Source organism: Stegodyphus dumicola, chromosome 9 (assembly GCF_044657685.1).
Source record: "Stegodyphus dumicola isolate Sdum_Otavi_A_Nest chromosome 9, ASM4465768v1".
Taxonomy (NCBI): domain Eukaryota; kingdom Metazoa; phylum Arthropoda; class Arachnida; order Araneae; family Eresidae; genus Stegodyphus; species Stegodyphus dumicola.
The window spans coordinates 27,789,803-27,810,700 of record NC_140776.1 but is presented as its reverse complement, the minus strand read 5'-3'; the positions used below and the strand labels follow the sequence as shown (position 1 = coordinate 27,810,700).

Below are 20,898 nucleotides of genomic sequence, written 5' to 3'. Positions count from 1 at the left end.
GCGATAAAGATTACTACCTAGGACTTTGGTAATAATGTGAGAATGAGATATGTCATGTGACATTAATGGACGAATTACAGTTGTTTAATCGGAAAAGGGGGGAAATCTGGAAATTTCGTATTTAGCAATATTCTGTGTTGTGTGAAACGTGACATTAATGGACGAATTACAGTTCTTTAATCGGAAAAGGGGGTTAATTTGGAAAAGCTTCATTGTGTGTTGTGTGAAATAGTGTTGATTAATTTTCGGATTGCATGGCGCTTTGTAAAGTGAATTCTAAATTTTTAATGCATTTATCTGATAATAATAATAAGTTGAGATTGTGTGAAAGGAAGGATATTACAAGTTTAAATGGTGGTGCAAGAAATATGGTGAAAATGGACATTTTGTGAAAAGGAGTGTAAGGAAGGGTACTTAGTTTGCTGAAAGTAGTTTGAGTATAGGTGAAATTTTATTAATTTCTTATTACTTGGTGAATAGACATCTAGTTGACTACTGGATTTAGGATTTAGAAATTAGCAGTAGTACTCCAGCGACGTAATGAAGATTCTGAAGAAGATTAGGTAAGTTAGTATTTTTAATCATTTGAGGATATTATTTTTATGCATTGTTCTAAATGTAAGGAGTAAATAAATTAAAATGGTATTATTTGAAAATTGTTATTAGCAATGATTTAGTTTAAAGTAATTAGGATTGTAATCTAATTTTTATTAATTTAATGTATGTGCTTATTTATATTTTAAGTAGTGTTTTTTAATTTAATTATATTTTAATTTAATGATCGTGATTTTGTGAGTTATATGGTTGTAGTATTTTGGAATATATTTGAGTAGTATACGTTGAGTACTTTCATGCATTTTCGTGAAATTTTTCTAATTTAGGAGAAAAAAGCAGTGTACATGGATATAGTGATAAATGTGCGCAATGCCATTTTTGTGCGATTCTGGAATGTTTTTTTAAGTAAAAATAAGTTGACGTGTACATGGTTTAGTGATATTTTAATTAAATGATAGTTATTTTGTGAATTTTATGTTTGTAGGAATTTGGTATACGTTTTAGCTGAAGTAAACATGCATGGAAATAATTTAAATATTTGACACTAAGTATTTGTAATGTTTGCGGTATGAATTCGTTGGTGACATTTAAAATATAATAGATAATTTAGAGGTAAAAGTTTTTAGATATTTTATTTATTTTATACGTGGAAATGTTTATATTTGGAAAGGGTATATACTTTTTCGCGATAAGGTAATTTCATATATGTTCTTTTTACCGGGTTTAAAGATTCAGAAAATTGTTATGCATTTTCGTGAAATTTTTCTAATTTATGAGAAAAAAGCAGTGTACATGGATATAGTGAAGAGTGTGCGCAATGCCATTTTTGTGTAATTCTGCGATTTTTTTTAAGTAAAAATAAGTCGACGTGTACATGGTTTATCTGTATGTGTTATTTTGAAAAACGCATAAGGAGTATGGTATTGTGCACTTTTTCCCAATTTTGCAGTGAATATTTGTTATGATTAAGCAGTTTTGTTAGATAAAATTTTTAGCATAAGTGTAATTCGGCTAGTAGATTGTTGGAAGAAGTGTTCAGTAGATAAAAAGAAAAGAAACAGGTCTTTACTTCGTGAAGACAAAATGGCGGCGGGGAAAAAAAAATAGAGGGTTGCTGTAGGAGAGTTGGTCGCCAAATTTTCGCCAAAAAATCGCCAAGTTACCATAATGTAAAGATCAACCGTAACATCATTTATGCATGCAGAAAAATATAGTAATGATTTAAAAACAATAGCATTAAAAAAAGATACCGTTTCTCACCAAATTTCTGTAATATCAGACACTATAGAATACAAAATCCAGTCTTTACTATAAAACTTGATGAAGCTACCGACATTATAAAAATGTCTCAATTCATCGTTTATCTGAGATACGTTTTTCAAGATGACACAGTAGAATATTTTTTATGTTGTAATATTTGGAAAGGAAAAGCAACTGGAGAGAAAATATTTGAAATTATTGACAGACATTTTGAAACTAAGCATTTTAATAATGAGCACCAATATTGAAGCTTTTAAAACTAAGCTAATACTTTGGCAAAGAGAATTGAACAAAAACAACAGAAACGTGGTTTTCAGAATTTACTAAAGAAAATAATAGATTTCTTGTTTAAAACAACGTATGATAAAACTGACAGAAATTTTTTTTTTAAATTTCCAAATAAGGAATTAGGTTGGATCTGTGACCCATTTTGCCTTTGGTATTTTCAATTCCAATGTATCTCTAAATGAAAAAGAACAATTAATTGATATTTTAAGTAATGGAATACTGTGTGTTCAAGTTAAGTCTGTAGCTTGCCAAAAATTTCAGTTATCTATTGGAAACGAATATGCTGATTTAAAAGGAATGAAAGTAAATTATTACGTTTCTTACATAAAATTGTACAACAAACCTTTAGCTTATATTTAAAACTTCTAAAATGCTTATGTCAGGGTTGCCACTCAAACAGGAGAATGAAATTCCCTGACTTTTCCAGGTGTGTTTCAAGAAAATTCCAGTCTATCCGCGTAATGTACGTTGGCTGTGCTAAGAGATAAATTAATTATGGTATTACTTGTATTGTGTAGCAAATTCACTTAATTATTCAATAACTCCCAGAGGACATTTATTCTTAATTATTCTTGGTATACTTTGTTTGATAATTTTGTTGCAGCTAAACGAAGTTTTCCACTTAAGAAACTTAATAAAATTTAAGATATATAAATTGGATAAAAAATGTATGTTTTATTTAATTATTACTCATGATCATCACCAGTTCAACACGAGGCTAATCCGGTCCTTATAAATCACAACGCAATGCTAAATAGTTAGGTTAGATTTTAGGTAAATTTAATTTGCGTGAGGTATGTTCTTAAAAGGCACCTTAACACTTGAAAACACAAATATAATTATAATAGTTGTTGTTTTCTCCACTGAAGATTGAGATTAGAATCTTCCCAATCTGGAATAAAATAAGGCTTTTTTTGCAGACATTCTGCAGCTAAACGAAAGAAAGAAATCTATTTTAAAAAATTGAGCTATTTTATATTTATTTCGCAGCATACATAAGGAAAAAATATGTGCATTAAATTTCGTGATGGTATGTCATCATACTGCTATAATTAATTTCAGGATTATGCCAGAGAAAATTTCCCGAAATTTGGAAATATTATTTACTAATAATAAATAAATTTAGAGGGAAGAAGCAACATTAAATTATATGAATAACATAAAAATAATTACTTAAAAATTGAATTAGAATAATCAACGCTATTTTAGCGAATATAGTTACAAGTAAAATGCTATTACGCCGCTAGAATGCGGAGGGAAAATTTGCGAAGGGAACCTGGCGGCCAGAATTTCCCTCTCCGCGATGTGTACAGGAAATTGAGAAACACGTGTTAAGAAGAAACGCTCTCTGACAAAAAGAAAACTACGAAAATCCGTTTTTAAATTATTGCGAAAAATCCAAGAAGAAACGTTTTATCAAAGGACGTTTCTTCTTGGATTTTTCACAATAATTTTAAAAATGGATTTTCGTAGTTTTTTTTTTTTTTTTTTTTTTTTTTTTTTTCCCTGAAAATAACTAATTCATGAATTAGTTTACTTGCGCCAAAAAATATTTTCGGTTTAATCCTAGTTTCCGGTGCACACGGGATTTGGCTACTTTTGGCGACTTTATGATGAGCAGTAAAAACGCGACATATACGATGAGTAATAAACAGGTCATTCAAAGAATATATATGGTTATACATAGTATATAAAATATATATAGTGTATATGCTATGTATATACACATATAGTGTATATATAGTATATATATATAGACGTTCTTTGGATCATTTTTGGTGTTGGCGATAATTTTCAAAATCACGCCAAGGCTGCACCGTATACTAGGATTTTACCATATTTTCTTTTCCTTTAGAGTTTAACCACTTGTGCTAAGACTAAACTTCACGGTTGCGGTGCCGTGCGCTACAATATAAAGTGTCTCATTTACGCCGCTCCGCATCTGCGAGTGCAATCCAGAGCTGTAATTCAGAAATAAACAATCTCGTTGTTAGGCGACGTGTGCACCACGTTATTTTCATTTTTGCGATAAATGCTTATCGACGTGGTGTTCACGTCGCTCGCGGTTTGAGACAAAAGCATCTTGACGTGCGTGGCACGTCTTTTTAGCGCAAGTGGTTAAAGAAATTTTAAACGCTATTCATTTTATGAACTCTTGATAACGTGACCTTCGAACTTCGACACCGGTTTCGAGGTTTGGCGACAAATATATCAGACATGCACAGCTGTTTTCCTTCTATGATGGAACGGAGCCACAGCCACGTCTGTTGCAGAGAGGTTTTCCTTCTTTACAATACATATTCTTTGATTCTAATCTCCATGGTACAGTATACTAGGATTAAACCCATTTTGTTTTATACGAGAACAGGTACTTTCTTTAGTTCATGCACTGCACATGCGATTCTCGAAAATATTGTAAACCAAAAGTTGCTTTGCCTTTGCTTGCCTAAAAGACAATCAAATTGGAACTGCGAAAATTGGCTCTATGCCAGCTACCCGAATGACACTCACGTGATACATAATTCGCCAAAAAAGTTAACTCTTCCGACGTCGGCGCAAAAATCGCTTTTTTTGGCGAGATCGTTGTATGAACTTCCCTGACTTTTCCAGATTTTGACAAAAATACTTAAATTCCCTGAATATTTTGGTCAATTTTCGAATTCCCTGACTTTTCCCGGTTTTCCAGGTAGCGTGGCAACCCTGTTATGTTACATTTTCCTGTTATATAAGCATTGAAAGTGGATTTCTCACTGAAATAGAAATAATTTTGCTATTGAATTAACATGGAGAACTTTTTTATTGAAATATTTTTTCTCTGTGACATTAGTTGCATCTACTACAAACTAAAGATTAAAGAACTGTTTTTAAAACATTTCGAATTCGTTGTCATATTGATCTATGAAGCACTAGATTAGTGAGTTTTTATTACAATATTGACAAATATAGTTTTTAAAAAATCAAAAAATTTTCAGAGGAGATAATTATTTGTCAAATATGAATGCGTTTTCAAAGAGGAAATAAGTGATAAAAAGAAAATTAAGTTAGAACATTCACATTTCTAACAAAGTAATTTAATCTTTATAATACAAAATATTTTACAATGATCACGCAAAATACAATGTGAAAGGTTATGCGAAGATTATGATAGTACCAAGAGTATTCAGCATTTCGTATAATCCTATTACCAGATAATAATAACATTAAAATAAATTTTATCTGAATGAAGTTTTCTTATTACAGAAACAATCAAATTATGCAATTACATAAACGAATGCACTTTCAGACAATATACTTAATACTGTTTACAACTGCAAGCCAAAGTTCTGTTTATGTTACTTCTCGCCCTTCAGCGGAGTTTGGGATAAACGGTTATCACCGAGGCAGGCGGCAGCACGATCGCTGCGCTCCGTAAAAAAGTGAAAATTTTTCCTTTCCTCTTGGTGATTATCAATTAAATTTCTTTGAAAAATGTTTATTTTTCCCCTACAAAACCTATATCATTCCAATGAATTTCGGCTCCGATGTTGACGAGAATAAAACAGCGGACAATGTAAGGATATACTCCAAAAGCCTGGAATTTTAAGATAAGTACTTTTCTTTCATCTAAACTAAATCAAATTTCTATAAATAAGTGCCTTTAAATCAATAAATCTTAATTTTTCATCAGTTTAAAGCATTAAAAAATACTTGAAATTGCCATTGCTTGTGGCTTCCTTTGTGTATCAACTCAAAACAGACGCCAGCGTTATCAGTTCACGTCTGTCAACACTTACAAAGCCTTTAAGTAGAGCTACTAGAGATTATAGTAGCCTTACCCTTAAGGATTCGAGTTTTACAGAATTCCGCAAATCGGAACCCGGAAGTGTGTTCTACGTCATCACCGGATATGTACCTTTGATATCTCCGTTGGCAACAAAGCTTGGCGAGCATTTGGCGTTATTTTTTTCCCGTAAATTTTTCCGCGAGGTCAAGAATTGGCGCTAATTTAGTTCACGTGTTAATTAGCGAGTGTGAAGTGTGTATTTTTTTGCGCCATTTTTCTCGCTTTCCTTCAGCTATTTATCTTCTTTTTTTCTATTAATAATTATTTGTATTTTGTTATATTTATGATTAGTGTTTGATTTTCATTTAATTTATAGTTGCATTTTATTTACAGCATATATAATTATTGATCTGTGTTTCGATTTGTAGTTGTTTGTTTTGCCGATATGCAACCAAAAAAGATGAAATACTTATAATTGGAGATTCAATGGTTAAATATTTGGATGAATATTTACCGGCGAATCTTCTGAACTATGAAGTAGATTTACATTCTTTTCCTGGTGCAACGATAGAAAGGTTAAGACGTAAGATATCCTTTTTGGACAATCGATACCATTTGATTTTGGTACATGTTGATACCAACAATTCAAATGAAAGTGTTGAAGATATTCTTAAAAAGTACGATTGCCTCTTTAAGGATATTAAACGTTTGAACCCGAATATCAATGTTATCATTTCAGATATCCTACCACGTGGTGAAGATTTTTTCACAACTTTAAATCAGCGAGTAGCAGCTTTGAACCGTTTACAGGTAATTAATAGAAAGATTGTAGAAATTAATTCTCAACTTGAAAAGTACTGCCAAAATCGAGAAGCGTTTTTTATTTGCAGGTCGTCTCATCATTTTGGAGCTAAGTTATTGGCTAGGGATGGATTACATCTAAACCGTCTGGGGAACAAGAAACTTGCGGCAGTTTTCATGGATAATATCAAGATTGTTTTGACTTCAAAGCCAGTTTCTACAAAGGTAAGTCCTTTTGTATTGCCTTGTGTTTCATTTACTACATTGGATTTTCCACCTCTGAGTGATTCTTTTGTTTCTGCAAGCCCTTCTTATCCTCTCTATTCAACTGTTTTAAAGCATGGTTGTGCTGTAGATGCTACTAAGAAGGCTAATTCTGATTTGAGAAATGCTGCTTCTGGCTCTCGGCTGAAGAGGGTTGCTATTTCTGGTGCTGGATCTCGTTTTAAATGTGTTGTCCATGGTGGTGACTCTCATTCAAAGAACGCTGTTAACCACACAGATGGTTTTAGTTTGCATCTACAAAATGATACCACCCCTGGCTCACATCCGAAAAACGTTGCCAACCCAGATGCTAGCTCTCGGTCTCTTTGCATTGCTGGCCATGGTGGTGGATCTCGCCCAAGGAACGCTTCTGTCCATAGAACTGGTTCTGGTTTGCATGTAAGGAATGGGACTAAACCTAGATGTCATCCTAGAGATGTTGCTATATGTAGTGTTGGCTCTCGTTTTAAGTATGTCAATGGTTTTAGTTCACGTCCAAGGAATGCTGCCGACCCTCGTTCTGGTTCTGATTTGCGTCCAAGGAATGTTGCTACCCCTGGCCTAAGTCCTGAGAATGTTGTCATTCCCGGTGTTGACTGTCATTCTAGACTTATGGGTGTCCGTGGTACTGGCTGTCATCCGAAGAATGCTGCTTCTGGTTTGCATTCAAGGAATAACATCACTCCCAGCCCCTGTCATAGAAATGATATCCTTGCTGATGTTGACTCCTGCAGGCGTGTTGCAGTTCATGGTTCTGGCCGTTTTCTGAGGAGCAGTGCTAGTTCCACTGTTAATTCTTCTACGAACACTACTGTCCCAATTGCTAGTTTTCAGAAGAAACCAATTCGTGCTTTTGGTGATGGTTTGTGTCCAAGGAGGGATTTGACTGTTAGTGGCAGTTTGCATCTGAAGAATGCTGCTTCAGCTGTTTTGCGCCTAAGAAATGTAATGGCCTACATGGGATCATCACTAAAGAATGCAGTCACTGCTGCTGGTTGTAGTGTACAGCAGGCAAGTGCTGTTTCTTTCAGTGATTGTTATCCATTGTATTGTGCTTCTGTTAGTGGCAAAGGGAGTTTAAAAAATGATTCAACAAATTTTGATATTTCACAACCTAAATTGTGTACAACAAAAGATGATTTTTACTCTGACTTTGCCTCTAGTTATGTTTTGCAGCAAAAGAACATTTCTATGACCAGAAAAAGCACTTCTTGTAGTTCAGGCCTAAGTTTCTTTCACTTTAATAAATTTTGTTTACTAAAAGATCATGTAGAAAGCAGTGAAATTAATTGTCAAGTGAGGAAAAATAAGTCTATGTGTCCTATTCTGACTGGAGGGGGGTCCGAAATTGACTTTAATACACCATTGCTTTATCCTAGAAAATGTGATATTTGTAAAAAAAACTATAAAACTAAAAATTCTTTTAATAATCATAAAAAAAATTGCAAAGAAAAACTTGAAACTGAAAATTTTAAACTTTCAATAACTTCTCCTCAGAGTAATATTCTTATAAACATTGATAATGTATTGAGTGCTAAAAAATTAGAAACCAAAGAATGTATTAGTGATAAAATAGAAATGGCTTATCTTCGTAAATGTGAAATATGCTTGAAAACTTATAAATCGAAGAATTCATTTTATAACCACAAAAAAAAAAAAAAAAAAAAAAATGTTCAAATAAACAAGTACCTGATTTAAAACAAAATTTGGTTGATCTTTACAATATGGTAACTGGTAGTTTGGCGACATTTTGGAGGCGATAAAGGGACTTTGGTAATAATGTGAGCAGTACTCAGTTTCGATTACGCATTATTTTGTGTGAGGGAAATGAGAGATCATGGGATATGTCATGTGATATTAATGGACGAATTACGGTTCTTTAAGAAAATTCAACAAATTCGGAAAAGGGGGGAAATTCGGAAAATTTTCAACAAATTCGGAAATCGGAAAAGGGGGGAAATCAGGAAAAAATCTGGAAATTTTGTATTTGGTTTATTCTGTGTTGTGTGAAACAGTGTTCGTGAATTTTTTGGATCCCATGGCCGTAACTAAAGAAAAGTTTATCGGACACGTAATCAAGATTCTGAAGAAGATGAGGTAAGTTAGTATTTTTAATAATTTGAGGATATTATTTTTATGCATTGTTCTAAATGTAAGATGGAAGTAAAGGAATTTGGTATTATTGGGAAAATTGTTATTAGCAATGATTTAGTTTAAAGTAATTCGGATTGTAAGGTAATTTTTATTAATTTAATGTATGTGCTCATTTATATTTTAAGTAGTGCTTTTGAATTTAATTATATTTTAATTAAATGATAGTTATTTTGTGAATTTTATGTTTGTAGGAATTTGGTATACGTTTAAGTTGAAGTAAACGTGCATGGAAATAATTTAAATATTTGATACTAAGTGTTTGTAATGCTTGCGGTATGAATTCGTTGGTGACGTGTATAATGTAATAGATGATTTGGAGGTAAAAGTTTTTGGATATTTTATTTATTTTATATGTGGAAATGTTCATATTTGGAAAGGGTAAATACTTTTTCGCGATCACGTAATTTCATATATGTTCTTTTTACCGGGTTTAAAGATTGAGAAAATTGTCATGTATTTTCGTGAAATTTTTCTAATTTATGAGAAAAAAGCAGTGTACATGGATATAGTGAAGAGTGTGCGCAATGCCATTTTTGTGCAATTCTGGGATGTTTTTTTAAGTAAAAATAAGTCGCCGTGTACATGGTTTATGTGTATGTGTTATTTTGAAAAACGCGTAAGGAGTATGGTATTGTGCACTTTTTCCCTATTTTGCAGTGAATATTTGTCATGATTAAGCAGTTTTGTTAGATAAAATTTCTAGCATAAGTGTAATTCGGCTAGTAGATTGTTGGAAGAAGTGTTCAGTAGATAAAAAGAAAAGAAACATGTCTTTACTTCGTGAAGACAAAATGCGGCGGGAAAAAAAAAAATAGAGGGTTGCTGTAGGAGAGTTGGTCGCCAAATTTTCGCCAAAAAAACGCCAAGTTACCATAATGTAAAGATCAACCCAAAATTTTTCATCTGTTTACCCTTGGAAATGTCTAAATTGTAATAAATGTTATCCTTGCAAATTATCATTTTTTAAACATAAGAAATTTTGCACAGAAGTTAATAAATTGTATGTATGCTTCATACCTGATTGCCATAAGTCTTTTACATATGTTTTAAATTTTAATAAGCATTTAGCAGATGAACATAATTTAAATAACTTAAAAGAATATTCATTTGAAACAATGAGTTATTTTCAAGATTGGCTAGAACTGGAAGGAACCTCGACATTTACTTCATTCAGAAAGTTTTCTAAAGTAACAAAAAATTCTAAAACTTATCATTATTGTTGTCAGTTTACCACGCAAGGTTATTTTGATTTTGAAAAAAAACTAGTCGGAAAAATGAAAAAGGTACAATTTCAAAAGGTGTATGTTGTCCGGTCAGAATATGGGCTTGTGAAGAAATGAATAAAATCTCTGTTTTTTACTTTCCTAAACATAATCATGAGCAAAAGTTTGAAAATTGTAAATATCAGCCATTGAAACAAAGTACGCGGTGTTTGATAAAAGCAAATTTACGTTTATCTGTGCCTCCACAAAAAATAAGGGATATCTTACAAGATGGATCAGGAAATCGCGAGAATAGAAATAATTTCCCTGTAAAGGAAAGCTTTGTCTCCCGTAAAACTATTTCTGCTTATTCTAGATATTTAAACAATTCATTGCATCCAAGTAGTGATGCAGTTTCTGTTAATTCAATCATTGAAACTTTAAAATGTGAAGCATACAATCCTGTGTTATTATATAAGCCTCAGAATAATTCAACTTTGTACGGTCCAACTGATCTAGATAATCTTCCAAATCATAAAGTATCGTTTGCTCTTGGTCTTCAGACACGTGAACAGAAAGAAATGATGATAAAAGGTTGTACAGAGATTTTATGTATCGATTCTACACATAAGACTAACCAGTATGATTTTTACCTTCTTAATCTTATAGTACCTGATGAATTTGGTTGTGGCTATCCAGTTGCTCATTTTATTACTAATTTTCTAGATGCTGACACTCTTTATTGTTTATTTAATAGTTTAAAGTGTCGTGTACCAAATTTATATGTAAACTGTAATGACATGATGACAAAGTTACATATCCTGCTTTTTCAAAGGTTTTTGGTCAAGATGTTAAGCATCTTTTATGTTCGTGGCACGTACGCCAAAGTTGGTTCCGGCAACTAAATTCTAAAGTGGTAGATAAGGAAGTGCGACAAAAAATGCTAGGAGAATTAACAAAAATATTACATGAAAGAAACCAGATCACTTTTCATGATCAAATAAGTAAGTTTTTGAATGACTATTCTAGGAAAAGTAGAGATTTTATTGAATATTTTTCTGAAAATTATAAAAATAGATTAGAGGAATGGGCTTTGTGTTATCGGAACTTTCCACATGCATTTACTGATACTAACATGTACTGTGAATCTTTTCACAATCAGTTGAAAACTGTTTATTTTAAGCGGAGACGTAATAGACGATTAGATATTTTAATTTCTACACTTCTGACAATTGAGAAAGATAAATATTTAAATCATACCTATAAATTATACACTAATGTATCTCCCAGAAATTCCATTTCTTATTTAAGTAGGCATCAGAGAGGACTAAAAATTAGGGACAGTGATGTAAATAAATGCTCTGATACTTCTTGGACTGTTTGTTCTCAGACAAAAAATAAAATATATACTGTGCAGCGTCTTTTTGAAATTTGTCCGTGTCAGGATTTTTGCTTTTATAGATGCCCTAAAGTATCATGTGTCTCATTGTGTAGTCACTTGTATCACTGCAATTGCTTAGATAAATTGCTGTGCAAACATATACATAAAGTGCATTCATTCCTTAATAGACAAAATGATTGTGTGTTTAATCTCTCTGGGATTAATCTTGAATCGAATCAGAAATGCAATGAAAGTATGAAATCAATAAATGTGTATTCTGTTAATCATTACAATCCACAAAGTATTGAACAGAGAGTAAATGCATGTGAAAAGCTTGTAGAAGAATTACTGAAATTAATAAGACAACCAAAAGTCCAAAATGTCATGTTAAAGTGTGTTCATACAACATTAAATTCATTAGTTTCAGAATGTAGAGGAATTTTAAACTCGAATGAAAATTCAAGTGCATCATGTCCAGTTGCACCAAATCAAAAACTTAACCCACAATTGTTTAAAACTTCTAAAAAGAGAAAATTACAGGAATGTCAGCAGAATAAGAATCAAGATTTTAATGATAATGTAGATGACCCAGAAATAAATGAATGTATGGAAAAGAAAATTAAATTTAAAGCCGTAGCATTTGATTTAAATGACAGTGATAAATATCTATGTGATTTAACCAGTGTTGATCAAAATAAATCATTTTCCCTTCCATTAAAGTCTAGCGAAGATATTTCTGAAAGAATTTGCTTTAAAGTCTTTAGATTCTTATATCAGTAAAAGTGAAGAATTTTTTATAAAATCGGTTTGTACAGATTTTGTTAGGGGGTGGTTATTTGATGTAATCATAAATGCATTTTTATACAAAATTTTAGAAAGTGATGATCAATATACTTTTGCTGATTCCTCGATTACCCAGCTTATCTTATCTGATGCATTATCACTTGGAAATGTTTTTCCTGTTTCTTTGAAATCTTTCAAATATTTATTGATTCCTGCTTGCATTGATTCTCATTGGGTTCTGATCATAGCAGATTTAAAGAAAAATACCTTTTATTTATATGACTCGTTAATAAATTCATGCAATCCAAAATACATAAACTTAACTAATAAATGGTCTAATGTAATTAACAGTGAGTTACAAATTAACGATTCATGGGATATTCAGTGTCCACCGCGTGCTTTACAAAATGATGAAAGCAGTTGTGGGGTCTTCATCTGTTATTATGCATTTCAACATGTAAATAAATTAGCCTTAAATCTTCCTTTAGATACCCTTCAATTTAGAAAATTTATTTATAATATTTTAACTGAGAATGTTCCACCTTATACACAGGAAAAGATAAATTTATCATCAGCAGAGCAAAACTTTTCAGTAAATGTTAGAATGAATAAAGATTTGACCAAATCATGTTTAAAAATACATGATATTGAAATTACACCATATATGTTAAAATCTATAGATCCTTTTATAAGTAATGAAGAAGAACACTTGTTTAAATCTGTATCTTCGTGTTTTCGAAAAGGATGGCTCTATAATACTATAATTGATGCTTTTTTATTTAAAATATTAAACAGTTATGAAAATTTTGCCTTTGTTAAGTCTAATTTACAAATTCCTAAACCAAATTTTTGTATTAAAGATCCATTACTAACAAGATTGAAATCAGCGAAATTATTTTTTATCCCTGCAAATTTAAATTGTCCATTGGATATTAATAATAGTAAATATTCCAGATATGGTTTTTGAATTTTATGATCCACAAAATAAATCATGTGGGCAAGAGTATCAAATTTTAATTCATACATGGTGTGAGGTTTTAGCTAAAATATTTGCTACTAGCACTAAATGGAAAATAATTTGTCCTTCACATATTTTGCAAACTGATAATATGAGCTGTGGTGTTTTAGTATGCTACTATGCTTATCAGAGGATTAAAAATCAAAGTTTAAATACGCCAGTTAATATAACTGAATTCCGGAAATTGATATACAAGCATATAATTTTAAGTGATTGATATATTTAAAGAAATTTAAATTAAGAAATGTTTTTCAGGACAGCATTCCATTCCTTTGGTGATGCTTGAAAAATATAAAGTATAATGGACAAATATTTTGCAATTCATCTGTTGCCATACAGTTTCTATAAAAACACTTTTTTTTTTTTTTTTTTTTTAAGTTTGCTTTATTTTGTAATGATATATGGCCAATAAACAAATAAAAATGCTTATGTTTGTATGTAACTTGGTAGTATAAGAGAAAATTGTTAAAGTAGGCAACAATGAACCCTTTTGGCCAGGGTGATACCCCCAATTGTGGATAATAGAGAATAGTTCATTTTATGTTAACAATGCATTCTCGGGGACCTACATGCCAAAATTTTCTCTTATTTTTAAAGAGGAATCAGAGAATTTGTACTTAACACTTCATCCCATTGACTGTGAAGGATTTCCTCAGGAATGATTAGTGATTCTGCACCAATTTTCATGGCCAATGGGATAGTATGCAAGTACTGCAAATTTTTCTGTTCATAAATAATCTCATATCTGATCTCACATTTTTAATATTTCAGGCTTATGTTTGCAAAATGAATAGTGCATTGTTTTCAGTGATCTTGGCTGTTTCACAATTGAATTTAGTCTTCTTTATTTTTCAGTAAACGATTGGCAGGAATCTGGTATGTATTTAAAAGTCAAGAGCAAGCTCTGCCAGGAGAATTTTCTGAAACTGAAACTCATAAATTTTTGAGTAATATGGTTGAATAATAATAATATTTATACTCTATTCAAGGAATTTTATCTGATATGTCTTTATTTTCAGAAATAAAAGATGAATAAAAACTTTGTAAAATAATTATTATGTATTCTGAATAAAGTCTGGGAAAAAAATTATCCATTGTTGAATTATTTTTTACTGAAAATTACTCCACATATTAGGAATTAGTCATATCTATGAAGCATAATATAAGTAGTGTTTCTTACAAGACATTGACTAATACATTATCCCAATTTCTTCTTAAATAAAATATATTTTCATTCTTTATTTCGCCCACCAGCGGCCGAGCGGTAAAGTCGCTGAATACTGGTAGTTCGGTCCAAGGTTCGAATCCCGCAAACGGGCTGGCTGCATGGGTGTTTTCGTGGTTTTCCCCATGTGTAACGTGTGTACGAGCCAGTTTCCCTTAGAAAGTCCTCCACGAAAGGCATCCCTCCCTTTAGGCAGATGGCCCTCGAGGCTTTGCCATAATCACACACACACATTCTTTATTTCATCATCCATGATATCAATTGATTTTCATTGATTAAGATTAAAAAACACTATAGTCACTTAAAAATGTGGATACTTTTTTTTTCCCTGGTTAATAAGAGTACTTGCATATTTGTTAAGTTTCAGTACGTAAAGCTGTATACAAATTAAACTTTCACACATTACAATATCAAAAGAGCTACCAATAATTAGATATTTTAATTTTTCAACATTCAAAAACAAAGAAATAGGAGTGAACTTGCTGCTAATCAAAAAGATGAATATACTGGTCTTATAATAATTATGAAAAATGAGTGCTAAAGTTACAGCCCATTTTTTAATTTTTAACTATTTATTGCAAAATAAGGAGGCTTAAAAGTTTGTGTGTCAGGCAAAGGGCTTGTGGTCTTTCACACAGAAGAGTGTAGCCAGACTTATATTAAAGCATTCAGGAAATTAAATAATTCTAATTCTAGAATAAGTCTTATCATTACTTAATAGTTAGATAATGCCTATTATTATTTCCTGTCATTACAGAAGTACTTGCTGAAATTTAATAATAATAGCATATACATAAAATCCAGATTTGATTTAAACATTCATAACTAAAGAACAAACACTGCTTTTACAAAGACCATGTTTTCTCCCATTTTGCATCAGTTACAGTTATTTTCATGCACATGAGTATATTTTGAAGTGTTAAATTAATTATCATTTCTATTCTTGGATGCTCTATGACTGAGAAAATAAAACTTAATGCTAATCTGATATCTAATTATTAATCTACTAAACCAAAATAATGAGGTTCTATGTGCATGAATTGGGCAAAAGTGTGCAGTTAAATTCAAACTTGTAATATTCTGTAGCAACCATTTGAAGTCACATTTCCTAATGTTTTCATTAAACGGAAAACTTTACAATTCTAACACATTCATAAATCTTTTAAATTTGTATCATAATATAGTAGGAATGGTTCTTGGAATTAAGTGTTAATTATTTCATCAATGTTGAACTGTGCTGTTTTTCTCTCACAGCATGAATAAATGTGACTGATTATAACAGCAACTAATATTGTGATATGCAGAATAGGGGTGTAAAAAGCCTACAACAAGCAATTTTAAATATTGGGTCTAGTTGAGCACTATTACAGATTGAAAACGTCAAAGTGTCAAAAGTATATGGAATAAAACCTGCATTTTTAGAAAATGAGAGGTTTCATAAATGAATACTGTAATGATATACGTAAGGAACCAAAAAATATTTTTTAGACACGAGATACTGTTCTGTATTGGTGTGTATGATTTATACTGAGAAACATGACACAAAAATTTAGATCATTTCAGATAGGATTTCACCAGAATATTTTGTGTTATGGTATATCATTTGTGTATGTGGAAGTGATCTGTTCAAGATATAACTGTATTTTCATGCCAAAGATTACACCTGCAAAACATGAAACATATCCTATGAACTTTGCAAGGTATGAGTGAAACAAAAATAAGAATTGGTTTTGTTGGTGCAAATTAAATGCATTATACAATATCAAGTATATACCAAACATTTTCCAGATTTTCTAAACTGGTAAGTAAAGACAAGAATAAGTCCAAGTACAGTTTTAAAATACTACTACATATAAATAAAATTGTTGTGAACTGTTGAAAAAACTACAAAAAAAAATTAGATTTTACTATGTTAAACCACGTTGTTGTGTTTATGGAGTATAAAAATTAACCGTGGCTTCATCACAAACTTAATATATCTATAAAAAAGATTTTGTACTTTTTAAAAACGTTACCATAGGTTCAATGCCATATAAGGTATTTAAAGTAGTGTTGTATTATACATAACAGCCAAACAGATGTGATTAGGGAACCTAGAAACATTTGTATAGATATAATTATTATATTCTTGTCTGTATTCATAAAAATGCTACAGTTAAGAACATGACTGTTATCTTTAATAAAATTCTGAAATAATTTAAAAGTTTCATATGTGCAGAGGGATATTTCTAGATCCTCTATTCAGGCATAATAATAGTTGTGTTACCTTTTGGACGTGAGATCCAAAGGCAGGAGTGCAGAATGGATGCATTTTGTACCAAGAATGGTAGTTACTAAGCACTGGACGATCAGATTTCTAAAAAATTTTGAAATCAAAGAGAACTTTTTGTACCTTAGGTGCAGTGACTGCTAGAAGCAAACCACGTAGTCTGTGAATAGATGTTCCAAATCTTCAGTTAATGTGAGGCTGTTTCCATGAGAAAGGTAGCCCCTACATAATTTATAACATTCGATCCAAAAACAGTTAAAGCTTGGTTGTCACTTGTTAACAAACAGATTCACTAGTACAGAGTAGTGCACTAAATTTAAATAGCATTTTTAATTAAAATTATATTGAAGAACATGGATGCCTGCCAATGTTGTTCAATGCCAGAGACCTACAAGTTAAAGATCCCTGATATGTGATATTGCAGTAAATTTAGATACTTTTTAAAATTAAATCCAAGAATACTTGTACCCATGAAGATCACTACTGGCCTATGAATTGGCAGCCAGTGGAGATGAACGCCTACCTAGTTTACCGGTGTAAGACAGTGAAAAAAGGACTGAACAGATTTTAAAACTAAACTAAAGAACAGCAGTGCCCATTAAAAATATTGATGGTTATTGGCAGTCAGCCAAAAGGTTTCAGATACTGCAGATAATTTAATAACCTATATAACATAACACTCCAAAAATTTTGGAAAGAGTTAATGACTTAAAACAACAAAGTACCAGTTTTTATGAGAAACAACCAGTTCTTCGAGAAATTTTTGTTTAAAAATTGGAAGGTCTCTGCAAACAACAATGAAGAGATTTTAGCTCTTAATTCATACACTTTTTTCTTTGTCACAAAAATATTGACATCAAGTGATTCCTCTTAAAAAAAGCAGAAAATATAACTCTGAACAGAAGTACATTTTCAGTATTGATCTCCTTTTCTAGAAAAGCATTGTGATTAGGAAAGGTATCACTTTCTTCTAAATAATGATCAAGGCTGCAGTATGCCATCCTCCCCCAGAAGTTTGCGTAGGTGATTCGTTAGTGCAAAATTCTGGCGATTTCGTTCGTTTTGTTTGATTGCAGCTAAACATTCAAGGGCTATCTGACTAAAGGGAGGGATGCCTTCTTGGAGGACTCTTTAAAGGAAACTGCCACGTATATACGTTACACATGGGGAAAATCAAGAAAACACCCATGCAGCCAGCCCATTCTCCGAGATTCGAACCACGGGCCGAACTATCAGTGTTCAGTGATTTTACCGTTCGGCTGCTGATGGGCAAATTTAGTAAAAAGCATTTTTTAATATATAACGGAAGATTATTGAAATTCTGACTTTTCCAAGTTTTGTTTTTTGGATTTCTCAATGCCAAACATTAAATGCCCTGCTACAACCTCTATTACAAAGAGTAAGAAGGGAAACTAATAAAAGACTTAGTCAACGAATGCTTCAGCATGGAATTGCTAATATTCTGAGACTAGGGTTTCCTTTATATGTCTTAACTAAAGTTCTCTTCATAGGGTTCTGTTATGATTTTAGATATGTATCTAGGAAGTCTGATGACGTAGGAATACAGATTTGTGGTTTCTGAACGCCTGGACAACAGATCAGTAACGGCCTTCACAGTATCATCTATTTTTACACACCTTACTTTTTCATTCGTAAGAAAAGCTAGAGAGGGAAACAAGTTTAAGTCTCTCACTCTTAAAGAAACCTTGGAACTCTAAATATGTCCAACATTCATATTCCTTTAAAAGACGCAAATATTGGGAATGGATCACTCTAGATTCTAAATGTATAAAATGATAGATGTAATGGCGTACATATAACCAGATCAGTGCTGTGAAGTAGCCTTTTAAGTTTGTAGATATGGTTTTGCTATCTATCATTATGGAGGCATACGCAGTGACATACTTAGTAGCTCTGTTTATATATTTAAGTTCTTATCCTTACTTCCTCAAAGAGTCATTAAAATCATCGGTTAGAACGAATGATGCAGATAAGTGCTATCTTAAGCGTTTTCGGTTGATATTATCTGTGAGTCCATTAGAAGGCAGGTAAAATCGATACCAGATATATAATATCAGTCTGTACAGGTTGAAGACAGTAGTGAGCCAAACACATAGATGTTCCAGAAGGAAAGCATTTTTCGTCGGACATCGAAATGCACAATGTACTGGCAGTCAGCCTGTCCAGTTCTGCAAGAATTGATAGGTAGTGTATCTGTGGAGCCTGCCTTAGCAACCATACAGAATATAGTAAATTAAATAATTCGGGAATTTACAATGAATAAAATTCATTTATTTTTCAAATAATTCTTATACGTGAGTAGTACCACCGTCTTCGCGAGATGCCAGAAGACAGAGAGGGACGGTGAGGATGTCAAAAGGATTTGGAGTAGACATCTCATCTCGGAAACTGCACCACTATGAAAAGGAAAGCAAAGGCGATGAGCATAGGTCAATGAGAAAAAGGGAGCAGGCAAAGAGGTAATTAGGATACGTGTAAAACGGTACAAAATTCCTAGACTGATCCGTTCTACCTTTTGAAAAGCGACTTGCTGTGTCACACAATCACATGTGATGTTTATGCAGTTCAACTACCTGAGCAGTTTAAGATAGATAAATACAGATTTCGGGAGCTTTTTGTAGGTCTTATAAGATAGTCCATGAGAATCGCATGCAAAACCACATTAAAACCTATATCTTGGATGATTGGCCAGAAATGACTTGTAGATTCTAAAACTTAAATTATGGCTGATTCTAAATTGTTAAGGACTAATTTGTCTCTTTATGAAAACAAGAGGCATAAAGAAATAATATCAGACGAAACATGTTACTAAGAATTTCACTAAAACAGAGGGCTGAAATTCGGATGAGGCGACAAAGGTGCTCAGTTCTTTCCACCTATACTTTGGAGGTTTTATGAGACTTTCACAGGCTGAATGATTAAGACTACTGAATACTAGTAGTATCACCCAAGTTCGAACCCATGCGAACGCTGGTTGCATGATAGGTTTTCACAGTATTTACATCTGAAACATGACTTTGATCCAGTTTTCTTTAGAAAGTCCTCATTTCCCCTCAGCAGATAAGACTAGTATGCTTTCCCGTATCCAAATAAGCTATCCTGTTCCTCAGGAGGTCTGTCATCTCTTTTACATTATATAGATGGATCAGTGAATGCTCATGAATATTTCTGAATACACACAAGTATTTTTCTGTAAGTACATGACCGGACAGACATGTTTATAAGATTACATTTCTGTGGTAGGTAAATAAATATTAATTGTTGCAAATTTCTATAAATATTTAAATTCATTTAATTCTTATATAGATATATTTCTTACATGCACTCGTAGATATTTCAATTCTGAGTTCAAAAATATTTAAACTGTAAAAATAGCTTAAATAATACGTTAAGTATGAACAAGTACGCTTCTAACGCGTCTTGCTGCTGACTTGCTTTTGAAGCCCTAAGACCAATTTTGTTACAGAACTCGTGCTGCACCATATACACTGGTTATCAAAATTAAAGGATAATGAGGAAAAAATATGCTTACTAAGTTAATGTTGTTACCAATGCCCGATGCTATAATTATTTACGTTAATTAACAGTGGCGTAGCTAGGGTGGGGCAAGGGGGACATCCGTCCCCGGGTGCAGCATCCAGGGGGCGGCAAATTGATGATATACATTTCAGAATGAAATGTTTTCCATTCTTGGAATACAGAAAGGGGCGCAAAATCTTTAGGTGTCCCCGGGCGCTGAAAACCTTAGCTACGCCTCTATTAATTATATACAATTGAACACAAAATTGCACTTCCGCGCATACGTTAACGCCAGAAATATGCAAATTCGGTGACTGACAATGTGGTGCGCAATGGATGCATGTTGGAATTCCGGTCTGTTGTACTGTTTAAATGGAATATGGTTTCTGAGAGTG

General features: G+C 32.2%; 1 protein-coding gene across 4 annotated transcripts; it reads left to right on the top strand.

Moving 5' to 3' along the window:
- Positions 1-5,141: 5,141 nt before the first annotated feature.
- On the top strand, positions 5,142-14,559 carry LOC146995321 (uncharacterized). Of its 4 annotated transcripts, none has more exons than XM_085823306.1 (3): positions 5,142-6,892; positions 11,123-11,291; positions 14,308-14,559. In XM_085823306.1, exons 1-3 carry the CDS (start codon positions 6,353-6,355, stop codon positions 14,325-14,327), a joined length of 729 nt encoding a protein of 242 aa, XP_085679432.1. In that variant the 5' UTR covers positions 5,142-6,352; the 3' UTR covers positions 14,328-14,559. The 4 variants fall into 4 exon arrangements, with proteins under 4 accessions (XP_085679432.1, XP_085679431.1, XP_085679433.1 ...); XM_085823305.1 differs by having other exon boundaries at positions 5,143-6,892; positions 14,325-14,559; XM_085823307.1 differs by lacking the exon at positions 11,123-11,291 and having other exon boundaries at positions 5,145-6,892.
- The last annotated feature ends 6,339 nt before the right edge of the window (positions 14,560-20,898 follow it).

Bases quoted from the DNA above. Each gene is read 5' to 3' on its own strand.
- LOC146995321 (XM_085823305.1), top strand. From the start codon at position 6,353: ATGGTTAAATATTTGGATGAATATTTACCGGCGAATCTTCTGAACTAT. The intron at 6,893-11,122 runs GTAAGTCCTTTT...GCTTTTTCAAAG, and splicing joins CAAAGCCAGTTTCTACAAAG to GTTTTTGGTCAAGATGTTAA. The intron at 11,292-14,324 runs GTAAGTTTTTGA...TTTATTTTTCAG, and splicing joins CACTTTTCATGATCAAATAA to TAAACGATTGGCAGGAATCT.